The sequence below is a fragment of the Bos indicus genome, chromosome 7 (assembly GCF_029378745.1).
Source record: "Bos indicus isolate NIAB-ARS_2022 breed Sahiwal x Tharparkar chromosome 7, NIAB-ARS_B.indTharparkar_mat_pri_1.0, whole genome shotgun sequence".
NCBI classification, from domain to species: domain Eukaryota; kingdom Metazoa; phylum Chordata; class Mammalia; order Artiodactyla; family Bovidae; genus Bos; species Bos indicus.
Window position 1 is genome coordinate 1,256,566 of NC_091766.1, and position 13,377 is coordinate 1,269,942.

Sequence of the window (13,377 nt, forward strand, 5' to 3'; positions counted from 1 at the left end):
GATTTTCATACACTGCTGGTGGAAATGTGAAATGGTACACTCACTTTGGAAAACATTTTGTCAGTCTCTTAAAAAGTCAGACATGTGAGACTGGCTCTCCATGCAGCCAAAGCCTGGGGCATCCAGAACTTCTGGAACAACTGCCACTGAGACTGTAGGAGACACCTTGTGTCCCAGCGAGACTCACCACTGTTCCCCATGCCCTGGACTGCTGCCCACACTGCCACCACCAGAGACCTTGGTGAGCAGGGCTCACTGCCTACCTTGCACTAGGGAGGGACTCGAGCCCCCTGGGGGCTGAATAGGTATTCAGGAACCCGGAGGCATCAGCGTTGATGTCTTCCCTTCTCAATGGTGTTTCTGGTGTCCACCTCAGGAGTCTCCTTGGCCACTCTTGATACACTTGGAAATTAAACAGAGGATACACTGAATATATTTTTCTTGAAATTTTTCATTGTATATGTTCAGTACTAACAGAGTGAAGGACAGGCCAAAAGTACTGCAGTAGGTATGGAGAGGCCATGGAATATCCACCAACCAGATAATCATCGCTGGAGTAACTGGAAGCATCTGAATGTACTGTTAAAAAATAGCGGCTCAACACAAATCACTGCACCAACCTTAGGAGGGCAGAAACCTACAGGAAGAAAGACTTCAACATTGAAGCCTGGGAAAAGAAGAGCTCAAACACAGTAAGTTAAAATAATAATAATAATGAAAAGGCAGAGAAATACTACACAAATGAAGAAGCAAATTAGAAACATAGAAGTCCAAATAAATGAAGAGGAAATAGGCAAACTACATGAAAAAGAATTCAAAATAATGATAGTAAAGATGATCAAAAACCTTGAAAACAAAATGGAAAAAAATGCAAGAATCAATTAGCAAAGACCTAGAAGAATTAAAGAATAAACATACAGAGACAAACAACACAGTTACTGAAATTTAAAATACTCTGGAAGGAATCAATAGCAGAATATCTGAAGCAGAAGAACAAATCAGTGAGCTGAAAGATAGAATGGTGGAAATAACTTGTGAAGAGCAGAATAAACTAAAAAGAATGAAAAGAACTGAGGATAGTCTCAGAGACCTCTGAGACAATGCCAAACACACCAACATTTGAATTAACAGGGGTCCCGGAAGAGGAAGAGAAAAAGGGTATGAGAAAATTTTTGAAGAGATTATAGTTGAAATTTTCCCCAACATGGAAAAGAAAATAGTCAATCAACTCCAAGAGGCACAAAGAGTCCCATACAGGATAAGCCCAAGAAGAAACACACCAAGACACATACTAATCAAATTAACAAAGACTAAACTCAAAGAAAGAATATTAAAAGCAGCAAGGGAAAAGCAACAAGTAACGTACAAGGGAAACCCCATACATTTAAGAGCTGATCTTTCAGCAGAAACTCTGCAGGCCAGAAGGGAATGGCTGGATATAAATAAAGTACTGAAAGGGAAAAATCTACAACCAAGATTACTGTACCCAGCAAGGATCTCATTCAAAATTGATGGAGAAATAAAAAGCTTTTCAGACATGCAAAAGTTAAAGAGAATTCAGTCCTACCAAACCAGCTTTACAACAAATGTTAAAGGGACTTATATAGTCAAGAAATACAAAAGAAGGAAAAAGATCTATAAAATCAACCCCAAACAAGAAAATGGCGATAGGAACATATATATCAATAATTACTTTAAGTGTAAATGGATTAAATTCCCCAACCAAAAGACACAGACTGACTGAATGGGTACAAAAACAAGATACATATATATGCTGTCTACAAGAAACCCACTTCAGACCTCAAGACACATACAGACTGAAAGTGAGAGGATGGGAAAATATATTCCATGCAAATGGGAAGCAAGAGAAAGCTGGAGTAGCAATCCTCATATCAGATAAAATAGACCTTAAAGAAGATTACAAGAGATAAGGAAGGGCACTACATAATAATCAAGAGATCAATCCAGGAGGAAGACATAAAAACTGTACATATCTATGCCCCCAACATAGGAGCACCTCAATACATAAGACAAACACCAACACATAAAAGGAGAAATGTACAGTAACACAAAAATTGTAGGAGATTTTAACACCCCATTCACACCAATGGACAGATCATCAAAACAGAATATTAATAAGGAAACACAGGTCTTAAATGATACATTAGATGAGATGGATCTCATTGATATTTTCAGGACATTTCACCCAAATGCAGAAGAATATACCTTTTTCTCAAGTGCACATGAAACATTCTCCAGGATAGACCACATCTTGAGTCACAAATCAAACCTCAGTAAGTTTAAGAAAATTGAATTCGTTCAAGCATCTTCTCTGACCACAATGCTATGAGACTAGGTATCAATTACAAGAAAAAAACTGTAAGAAACACAAACACATGGAGATTAAACAATACATCTCTAAATAACCAACAGGTTACTGAAGAAATCAAAAGGGAAATCAAAAAATTTCTCGACTCAAATGACAATGAAAACACAGCAACTCAAAACCTATGGGATGCAGCAAAAGCAGTCCTAAGAGGAAAGTTTACAGCAACACAATCCTACCTCAAGACACAAGAAAAACATCGAACAGACAACCTAACTTTACACCTAAAACAACTGGAAAAAAGAAAAAAAAAAATTAGTAAAAGGAAAGAAATCATAAATGTCCGAGCAGAAAGAAATGAAAGAAACAATAGTAAAGATTAATAAAACTAAAAGCTGGTTCTTTGATCAGATAAACAAAATTGACAAACTTTTAGCCAGGATCATTAAGAAAAAAATAGAGAAGAATCAACAAAATTAGAAATGAAAAAGAGGTTACAACAGGCAATGCAAAAATACAGAGGATTATAAGAGACTATTATGAACAACTATATGGCAGTAAAATGGATAACCTGGAAGAAATGGACAGATTCTTAGAAATGTTCGATTTTCCAAGACTGAACCACAAAGAAATAGAAATTATGAACAACTCAGTAACAAGCACTGAAATTGAAGCTGTGGTCAAAAATCTACCAAAATACCAGATGGCTTCACAGGAGAGAATTCTGTCACACATTTAGAGAAGAGCTTTCGAAAAAGTGCAGAGGAAGGAACACTTTCAAACTCATTCTACAAGGCCACCATCACCCTGATACCAACACCAGACAAAGACAACGCAAAAAAAAGAAGGCTACAGGCCAATATCATTGATGACCATAGATGCAGAAATCCTCAACAGAATATTAGCAAACAGAATTCAGCAACAAATCAAAAAGTTCAGACACCATGATCAAGTTGGGTTTATTCCAGGGATGGAAGGATTCTTCAATATATGCAAATTAATCAATGTGATACCATATTAAACTGAAAGATAAAAACCATATGATAATAGATAAAGAAAAAGCCTTTGATAAAATTCAAACCCATTTATGATTCAGTTCATTTCAGTCAGTCGCTCAGTCGTGTCCGACTCTTTGGGACCCTATGGACTGTGGCACGCCAGGCCTCCCTGTCTATCACCTGGAGTTTACTCAAACTCATTTCCATAGAGTCGGTGATGCCATCCAACCATCTCATCCTCTGTCATCCCCTTCTCCCACCTGCAATCTTTCCCAGCATCAGGGTCTTTTCAAATGAATCAGTTCTTCTCATCAGGTGGCCAAAGTATTGGAGTTTCAGCTTCAGCATCAGCCCTTGCAATGAATATTCAGAACTGATTTCTTTTAGATGGACTGGTTGGATCTCCTTGTAGTCCAAGGGACTCTCAAGAGTCTTCTCCAACACCACAGTTCAAAAGCAGCAATACTTCAGTGCTCAGCTTTGTTTATGGTCCAACTCTCATATCCATACACAACTACTGGAAAAATCATAGCTTTGACTATACAGACCTTTGTTGGCAAAGTAATGTCTCTGCTTTTTAATATGCTGTCTAGGTTGGTCATAACTTTTCTTCCAAGGAGCAATTATCTTTTAATTTCATGGCTGCAGTCACCATCTGCAGTGACTGCAGATTGGAGCCAAAAAAAATAAAGTCAGCCACTGTTTCCACTCTTTCCCCATCTATTTGCCATGAAATAATGGGACTGGATGCCATAATCTTAGTTTTCTGAATGTTGAGTTTTAAGCCAACTTTTTCACTGTGACTCCTCTTTCACTTTCATCAAGAGGCTCTTTAGTTCTTCTTTGCTTTCTGCTATTAGAGTGGAGTTATCTGCATATCTGAGGTTATTGGTATTTCTCCTGGCAGTCTGGATTCCAGCTTATGCTTCATCCAGTCCAGCATTTCTCATGATGTCCTCTGCATATAAGTTAAATAAGCAGGGTGACAATATACAGCCTTGACACACTCCTTTCCCTGTTTGGAACCAGTCTTTCGTTCCATGTCCAGTTCTAACTGTTGCTTCCTGACCTGCATACAGATTTCTCAAGAGGCAGGTCAGGTGGTGTGGTATTCCCATCTCTTTCAGAATTTTCCACAGTTTATTGTGATCCACACAGTCAAAGGCTTTGGCATAGTCAATAAAGCAGAAATAGATGTTTTTCTGAAACCCTTTTGCTATTTTGATAATCCAATGGATGTTGGCAATTTGACCTCTGGTTCCTCTGCCTTCTCTAAATCCAGCTTGAACATCTGGAAGTTCATGGTTCACATATTGCTAAAGCCTTGCTTGGAGAGTTTTGAGCATTACTTTACTAGCATGTGGAATGAGTGCAATTGTGTGGTAGTTTGAGCATTCTTTGGCATTGCCTTTCTTTGGGATTGGAATGAAAACTGACCTTTTCCTGTCCCGTGGCCACTACTGAGTTTTCCAAATTTGCTGGCATATTGAGTGCAGCACTTTCACATTATCTTTTAGGATTTGAAATAGCTCAACTGAAATTTCATCACCTCCACTAGCTTTGTTTGTAGTGATACTTCCTAAGGCCCACTTGACTTCACAGTCCAAGATTTCTGGCTCGAGGTGAGTGATCATCCCATCATGATTATCTAGGTCGTGAAGATCTTTTTTTGTATAGTTCTTCTGTGTATTCTTGCCACCTCTTCTTAATATCTTCTGCTTCTGTTAGGTCCATACCATTTCTGTCCTTTATTGTGCTCATCTTTGCATGAAATGTTCTCTTGGTATCTCTAATTTCCTTCAAGAGATCTCTAGTCTTTCCCATTCTATTGTTTAAAACTCTTCAAAAAAATGGGAACCTAGAACCTACCTCAACATAGCAAAGGCCATATATGATAAGCCTAGAGCAAACATTATTCTCAATGGTGAAAAACTGAAAGCATTCCCCCTAAGATCAGGAACAAGACAAGGGTGTCCACTTTTACGACTGTTATTCAGCATAGTTCTGGAAGTCCTAGCTATAGCAATCAGAGAAGAAAAATAAATAAAAGGAATCCAAATCAGAAAAGAAGAAGTCAAGCTCTCACTGTTTGAATATGACATGATATTATACATAGAAAACCCTAAAGAAAGTTTCAGAAAGTTACTAGAGCTAATCAGTGAATTTAGCAATGTTGCAGGATACAAAATCAATATGTAGAAATCCCTTGCATTTCTATATACTAACAATGAAAAATCAGAGAAATTAAGGAATCAATCCTTAATCAATTCACCATTGCATCAAAAAGAATTTAATATCTAGGAATAAACTCACCTAAGGAGACAAAAAGAACTGTAAACAGAAAATTATAAGACACTAATGAAAGAAATCAAAGATGACAGAAACAGATGAAGAGATATTCCATGTTCCTGTAGAAAGAATCAATATTGTGAAAATGACTATTTTACCAAATGATACAGATTCAGTGCAATCTCTATCAAATTACCAATGACATTTTCCACAGAACTAGAACAAAAAATTTCACAATTTACATGGAAACACAAGAGACCCCAAATAGCCAAAGCAGTCTTGAGAAAGAAGAGTGAAGCTGAAGGAATCAACCTTCCTGACTTCAGATTATACCATAAAACTACAGTCATCAAGACAGTATGGTACTGGCACAAAAACAGAAATATTGATCAATGAAACAAGATAGAAAGCCCAGAAATAAACCCATGCACCTGTGGGTACCTTATTTTTGACAAAGGAGGCAAGAATATATTATGGGGCAAAGACAGCCCCTTCAGTAAATGGTGCTGGGAACACTGGACAGCTCCATGTAGAAGGATGAAATTAGAACACTTCCTAATGCCATATACAAAGATAGACTCAAAGTGGACTAAAGACCTAAACGTAAGGCCAGAAACTATAAAACTCTGAGAGGAAAACGTAGAACACGTGATGACATATTCAAAGCAAGATCCTCTATGACCCACCTCCTAGTGTAACAGAAGTAAAAACAAAAGTAGACAAGTGGGACCTGATTAAACTTAAAAGCTTTTGCACAGCAAAGGAAACTATAAGCAAGGTGAAAAGACAGCCCTCAGAATGGGAGAAAATAATAGCAAATGAAACAGCTAACAAAGGATTCATTCCCAAGATACACATGCAGCTCATACAACTCAATACCAGGAAAACAAACAACCCAATCAAAAAGTGGGAAAAAGACCTAAACAGACATTTCTCCAAAGAAGACATACAGATGGCTAGCAAACACATGAAAAGATGCTCAACATCACTCATTAGAGAAATGCAAATCAAAACTACAATGAGATATCACCTCACACTGGTCAGAATGGCAACATCAAAAAGTCTATAAACAATAAATGCTGGCGAGGGTGTGGAGAAAAGGGAGCCCTCTTGCACTGTTGGTGGGAATGTAAATTGATACAACCACTATGGAAGACAGTATGGAGATTCCTTAAAAAACTAGGAATAAAATCACCATATGACCCAGCAATCCCACTCCTAGGCATACACCCTGAGGAAACCAAAATTGAAAAAGACACATGTATCCCATTGTTCATTGTAGCTCTGTTTACAATAGTAGAACATGGAAGCAACCTAGATTTCTATTGACAGATGAATGGATAAAGAAGTTGTGGTATGTATACACAATGGAATATTATTCAGCCATTAAAAGGAACGCCTTTGAGTCAGTTCTAATGAGGTGGATGAACCTAGAACCTATTATACAGAGTGAAGTAAGTCAGAAAGAGAAAGATTAATATCATGTTCTAATGCATATATATGGAATCTAGAAAAATTATAACTGAAGAGTTACTTACAGGGCAGCAGTGGAGAAACAGACATAGAGAACAGACATGGACATGGGGAGAGGGGAGGAGCAGGTGAGGTGTATGGAAAGAGTACCATGGAAACTTACGTTACCATATGTAAAATAGGTAGCCAACGGGAATTTGCTATATGGCTCAGGAAACTCAAACAGGGGCTCTGTATCAACCTAGAGGGTGCGATAGGGAGAGAGGTTCAAAAGGGAGGGGAATATATGTATACCTATGGCTGATTCATGTTGAGGTTTGACAGAAAACAACAAAATTCTGTAAAGCAATTATCCTTCAGTAAGAAAATTAATTAATTTTTAAAAAGTCAGACATGCCTGCCATATTAGCCAGTCTTCCCTGCTGCATAGCTGTTTGACCCAGCAGAAAGGAAGCACAGATCCTTACAAAGACCTGTGTACTGTTTGAATATAAAGTATATTGTTTGTTTTTAGCTTTATTTATTACCACCAAAACTGCCTCATCAACAGGGAAAAGGGTAAATAAGTTGTGGTACAATGGGATACTACATAGCATAAGAAAGAAGTGAACTATTGATGCATGCGGCAACATGGGTTAATCTCAGGGTAATTATGCTGAGTGAACGAAAGCATACAGAAAATAGTATACACTATCATTCCATTTACATAAAACTCCCAAAAATATAAACCATAGTAGCAGAAAGTAAGTCATAGGGGATGAAGTGAAAGGATGGCAGGAAGAAGGAATTAGGAAGAGACACAAGGAAATTTGGGAAGGATGATAGACTGTTGATTATTGTAATGCTTTCATGGGTCAAGTTAAAACTTCAAATTGTACACTTTATGCAATTTAAGTCAGTTATGTTTCCATAAGGCTGTTTTTGAAATATGTGTATGTATGCATGTGTATGTATGAATGCATGTATGTGGTTGAGGGGACTCGTAGATTAAAGGAGACTTGAGAGACATAGCAAGCAAATGCCATGTTTAGACTTTGCTGTATCCTGATTCAAGCAAGCCAACTATAGTATGACATTCTGGAGACACTTGAGGAAATAGTTTGAGTGTTAGATTATGTTGATTAATTATTGTTAATTTTGTTAGGTAAGACAGTAGCACCAAACAAAAGCCCGTATCTGTTAGACATAGTTCACTTGGTATGAGTTTATGGGTGAAAGCATACAGTGTTTGTGATGTGCCTTTGAAATCCTCTAGGACAGTAATGAGAGGGGAATAGATGAAAAATATAGTGAAATATTGATAATTGAAACTCAATGATGAGTACTTTAAAGGTCCATTAAATTCTTTTTTCTTTTGTGTACTTTGAAGTTCGTCCTAAAATTTTCTGTTGTTTTTGTTTCATCAGGATAAAATCCAAGGTCTCCCTCGTTTTAGCCTCTGTCATACCACTACAGCCCCATCATCTGCCTCCTATCACAGTTTAGGATCTGGTTATATGCAAGGTGGGGAGGAGGCCATGGCACCCCACTCCAGTACTCTTGCCTGGAAAATCCCATGGATGGAGGAGCCTGGTGGGCTGCAGTCCATGGGGTCGCGAAGAGTCGGACACGACTGAGCGACTTCACTTTCACTTTTCACTTTCATGCATTGGAGGAGGAAATGGCGGCCCACTCCAGTGTTCTTGCCTGGAGAATCCCAGGGACAGGGGAGCCTGCTGGGCTGCCGTCTCTGGGGTCGCACAGAGTCGGACACGACTGAAGCGACTTAGCAGCAGCAGCAGCAGCATATGCAAGGTGACCATCTGTCCCAGTGTGCCTGCAGTCTCGGTTTGCACCTGTTGTCCCAGTATAATTATTAACAGGGTCCTCTCACTCTCAGAACATTCTAATATGAGTAATAAAATATATGCTCACCATAGTTACAGTTATATCAGTCTGTAATTTCCCTCACATACCTGTGCCTCTTACCTGTTTGTCTTTACTGGACTAGTCCTTGGTCCAGAATCCCCCTTCCTGTCCCAATGCTTTCTTCATCTAACTCCTTCCTACTCTTTTCCAAGCCTTAGAGATTTGCCTGATTTAACTCTCTTAAATAAATGAGAAAAACTCAAACTCAGAAAGGTGAATGTACCTTCCTAAATCGTGGAGCATAGCAGTGGCAGTCAGAAGCAGAGTTCATGACTGCATCCCTTCCCCCACACACTGATCTTGATAAGCAGTTTTAAGGAGTTTTTGAGATATCCTTTCACAAAGACAGAGCTTGTGTGTCTAATAATTAGTGTGTCACCCTTGGAGCAGAATAAGAAAGCTATTGGAACAGTGGCAGTAGCTCTGACGTGTGTAAGAACTAGATACTGATAATGTTAGAAATGTTTGTTAGATACAAAATGCATTGGTGATTATGACACCTGGCTTTTTTTTTTTTTAACTATATACACTTTTTTACCAGAATGCTAAATCTGTGGAGAAACTGCCAGTTTTTCTAACTTTTTAACTGCTTTCTTGGAATCCTTTCATATGATATGACTTGGAAAGTAATGTAGGATAATAGGACTTTATATATTTATTTTAAAATAAAGAATATCATCTAGTGAAGTGAAGTAAAAGTGAAGTCGCTCAGTCGTGTCCGACTCTTTGCAACCCCATGGACTGTCACCTACCAGGCTCCTCCCTCCGTGTATTCTCCAGGCAAGAGTTCTGGAGTGGGGTGCCATATCATCTAGAGTATATCTTAAAAGTTATCACAAGAAGGAAAAAGGTCTGTCTGGTGATGGATATTGAGTTATTGTGATCATTTCAAAACATAATACAAGTATTGGATCATTGTGTTGCATACGTGAAATTAATATAATGCGTATATCTATTATAACTCAGTAAAAATTTTAATAAAGTTTGCTGAAATAAGAAAAATCCAGAGATTTTGCACTTAACATCTGTTTTTCTTTGCTATTTTCATAGCGTCGTCTTGGAGATGCAGCCAAGAAAGCCATCAGCAAATTGACAACCAGAACAGTGAAAAAGGGTGATAAGGTACAGTAATGAAACCTCTTTAGCACTGTAAAAACAGTGAAGTATTTTGCTTTTTATTTGGTAGGTGACAATACATACTGACCATTTGTGTCTCCTCCATTAGGTTTTCCTTTTACTTCAAGCATACTATCTAATGCTTTATTGTAAACTAACTTCTCTTGGAAATCTTATTCTTAGTATGCCTGTCATCTGGAGATCCTCCTTACAATTTTCTAATTTCCCTGGACTTTTAATGCTCTTATCATCATTAGCTTCACTGGACTACTTATAATTTCCCTAGCTGTGCTCTTCAACACTTTTCTTCTGCTAAAACCTAGCGTACTTTGGGGTTCTTCTGTAAAGAGCCAGGAATGTGCATTCTCTTCCTGTGCTTTCTAAGACTTTGCATCTCTCTTTTATGTTTTAATTCTTCACAGTTCGTGGAGAACTGGAGACCCACATTCAGGGGGTGGTGGTTAACATGGCACTTCCTGTACAGGTGGCTAAGCAGTTTGAAACAAGGGCACAGTTTACTAGAGTTGGGCCTGGAAGCTTACAGGGAATAAATCATAGAGGCAGTGATAGAAGCTATCTGTGGCTGAAATTGCTAACCCCAGTTCTTCAGTCAGATCGCAAAACTTGGTGGAGTCCTGCTTCTGCTTTCTGTGGACAAAATAGCAACTTAATGTGAGACCCTATATTCAATATATTCAAGGCTATCTAGAATTTAAAAATTGTGTCTCTGAAGGCATAAAAACCAAACCTGTCTTCTGCTAAAAGCCAACTCTAATTTTTTATCGAAGAACTCTGGAAGGATAATTACAGATAATTCTCCATCCTCTTAAGTTTTACCACTTTCTTGACTTTACTCATTTTTATTCCCACTTCCTTGACACCCTACATCTAGTTTCCCCTGTCACAGCTCCAAACGGTAGAAATATTTTCAGTGAACTTCATGGTACACGAAGGAAAAAATTAAAAATACTTGCAGAAAATATATGCAGCATCTCAACAACTGTACTTCATGCCAGAGGAGTGATTGCCCATATAAATGCTTTTTTGATCTGATAGCCTTCAGCTGCCACATTAATTTGAATTTCTCTGGAGCTCATTCAGCTTATGCATCCTACTTTGTCCCCCATGCTAACCATCTTTCCTTGTTAAAGCCAACACTTTTCACAGTTTGTGTCTCCTACACCTGTCAACAGCTGTCCTGCTGAGTTTCAGTCCAAGGGGCAGTGACGCAACAAACAGTGCTGCCTTTCCTGGTAGTGCTCTGTTTCATGACCGGGCAGGGGAACCCTTCCCCAGTCCAGAGGAGGCAGAGATCAGTTACCCTTGTTGACCAAACACCTGGCAGACTCTTCCTGAACCTTGATCAAGACCTAGTGTAGAGTCAAATCCATGGCTGTTCTCTGTCCCAGATCTCCCATCCTTGGGCCAGGTCTTGTGGTGGCTCACCATCTTTCCTGCCGGTACTTAATTTTGTGGTGAGATGAGTGTCCTGATAAGGAAAACATACTCAGAATACTGACGCAGCCGTAGTGGGGAGAAGATGGTCCAAGGTGATGGCTGGTTTTTATATCTTGAAAAACGTTGTTATTCTGATTTCTAAGATATTTCACAAACAGAATTAGTAATAATTGTTATACTGTAGTTTAAAAGCAAAATAGATTGGCCCGCATACAATTTGGGTTGACACAGTTAAGCAGTTGGAAACATACTACGTTTTTTTATAACCTTTCATTCTATAATCGCCTGTTTACCATAGTTGCCACAGGAGAAATTTTAGCTGGATTGTATGTCCTCCATTTAGGTACTTTTAGGAGTAGTGTGTAACTTTTGTTCCCATGCCTTGTGTTTCAGGAAACAGACCCAGACTTCGATCATTGTGCAGTGTGCATAGAAAGCTATAAACAGAATGATGTTGTCCGGATTCTGCCCTGCAAGTATGTCGGCTTTCTTTGTTTAAAAGAGAATGGTACTAATGTGATTTGTGTATCTCCCTTTTGGAGTGGGTATCCATTTGCTTTTGAGAGCCATTCTTACCCACAACTTTTCTGGTGGGAAGAGGCCTGGCTGCACACTGAATGTAGTGGTATACAGAAATAATACGGAAGGACATCTTTACGCTGGCCCTGCCATTTCTGAGTTGTGTGGCCCTGGCAGCTCTATTGCAGACTTCAGCAAGAAGTGATTGCAAACCTTCTCTAGTTAAGAGAAAAATGGGTGGGGTGCATCAGTAGCCTAAAAGCAGTAAGGTCAAGAATTTTTATTTCTGTGCTTTCTGTGGACTTTATTTCTGTAGATTTCAGATCTAGCCACTGATCCTCTCCTTCTCAGACCAAGGGTTCATCACTAGTCTCTCCAGTAACACCTCAGTCCACTTGGTACTGGGTACCAGAACGCTGCGTTGGCAGGTGGCTTCTTTACCACTAGGCCACATGGCAGAAAGTGAAGAGGAACTAAAGAACCTCTTGATAACGGTTAAGGAGGAAAGTGAAAGAGCCAGCTTAAGACTAAATATTAAGTTAAGATCATGGCATCTGGCTCCATTACCGTATGCCAGATAGGAAGGGAAAAGATGGAAGTAGTGACAGATTTCTCTTCTTGGGCTCCAAAATCACTGCAGATGGTGACTGCAGCCATGAAATCAGAAGACTGTTGCTTCTTGGCAGGAAAGCGATTGACAAACCGAGACAGTGTGTTGAAAAGCAGGGATATTATTCTGCCGACAGGAGTCCGTATAGTCAAAGTTATGGTCTTCCCAGCGGGCAGGTATGATTGTGAAAGCTGGACCGCAAAGAAGGCAGAATGCCAAAGAATTTATGCCTTTGAACTGTGGTGCTGGAAAAGACTCCTGGAAGTTCCTTGGACATCGAGGAAATCAAACCAGTCAATCTTAAGGTAGATCAATCCTGACTATTCACTGGAAAGACTGATGCTAACGCTGAAGCTTCAATATTTTGGTCATCTGATGCACACAGACGACTCATTGGGAAAGTCCCTGATGCTAGGAAAGATCGAGGGCAGAAAGAGACAAGAGCATCAGAGGATGACATGGTTGGATGGCATCACCGATGCAGTGAACATGAACTTGGGAAAACTTCGGGAGATGGTGAGAGACAGGGAGGCCTGGCATGCTGCAGTTCATGGGGTCACAAAGAGTCAGACGTGAGTGGGCAACTGAGCAACAACCAGAAGTCTAGGGCTTGGGTTAAGTCTTTGACTGGCCTTGGCTGTGTGAAGTGGGGGGACTGCTGTGTGCTGTGTGCCTGCCCC

The 13,377-nt window shown here is 39.3% G+C and overlaps 1 protein-coding gene across 4 annotated transcripts in view; it reads left to right on the plus strand.

Annotated features, from left to right (window-relative positions):
• RNF130 (ring finger protein 130) overlaps window positions 1-13,377 on the plus strand; it is a 185,115-nt gene that overhangs the window by 107,551 nt on the left and 64,187 nt on the right. For all 4 annotated transcript variants that reach the window (XM_070792319.1, XM_070792321.1, XM_070792320.1 and 1 more), the window contains 2 exons: window positions 10,045-10,116; window positions 11,962-12,044. In XM_070792319.1, the coding sequence (XP_070648420.1) occupies window positions 10,045-10,116; window positions 11,962-12,044 (155 nt within the window). The remainder of the gene's footprint in view (window positions 1-10,044; window positions 10,117-11,961; window positions 12,045-13,377) is intronic.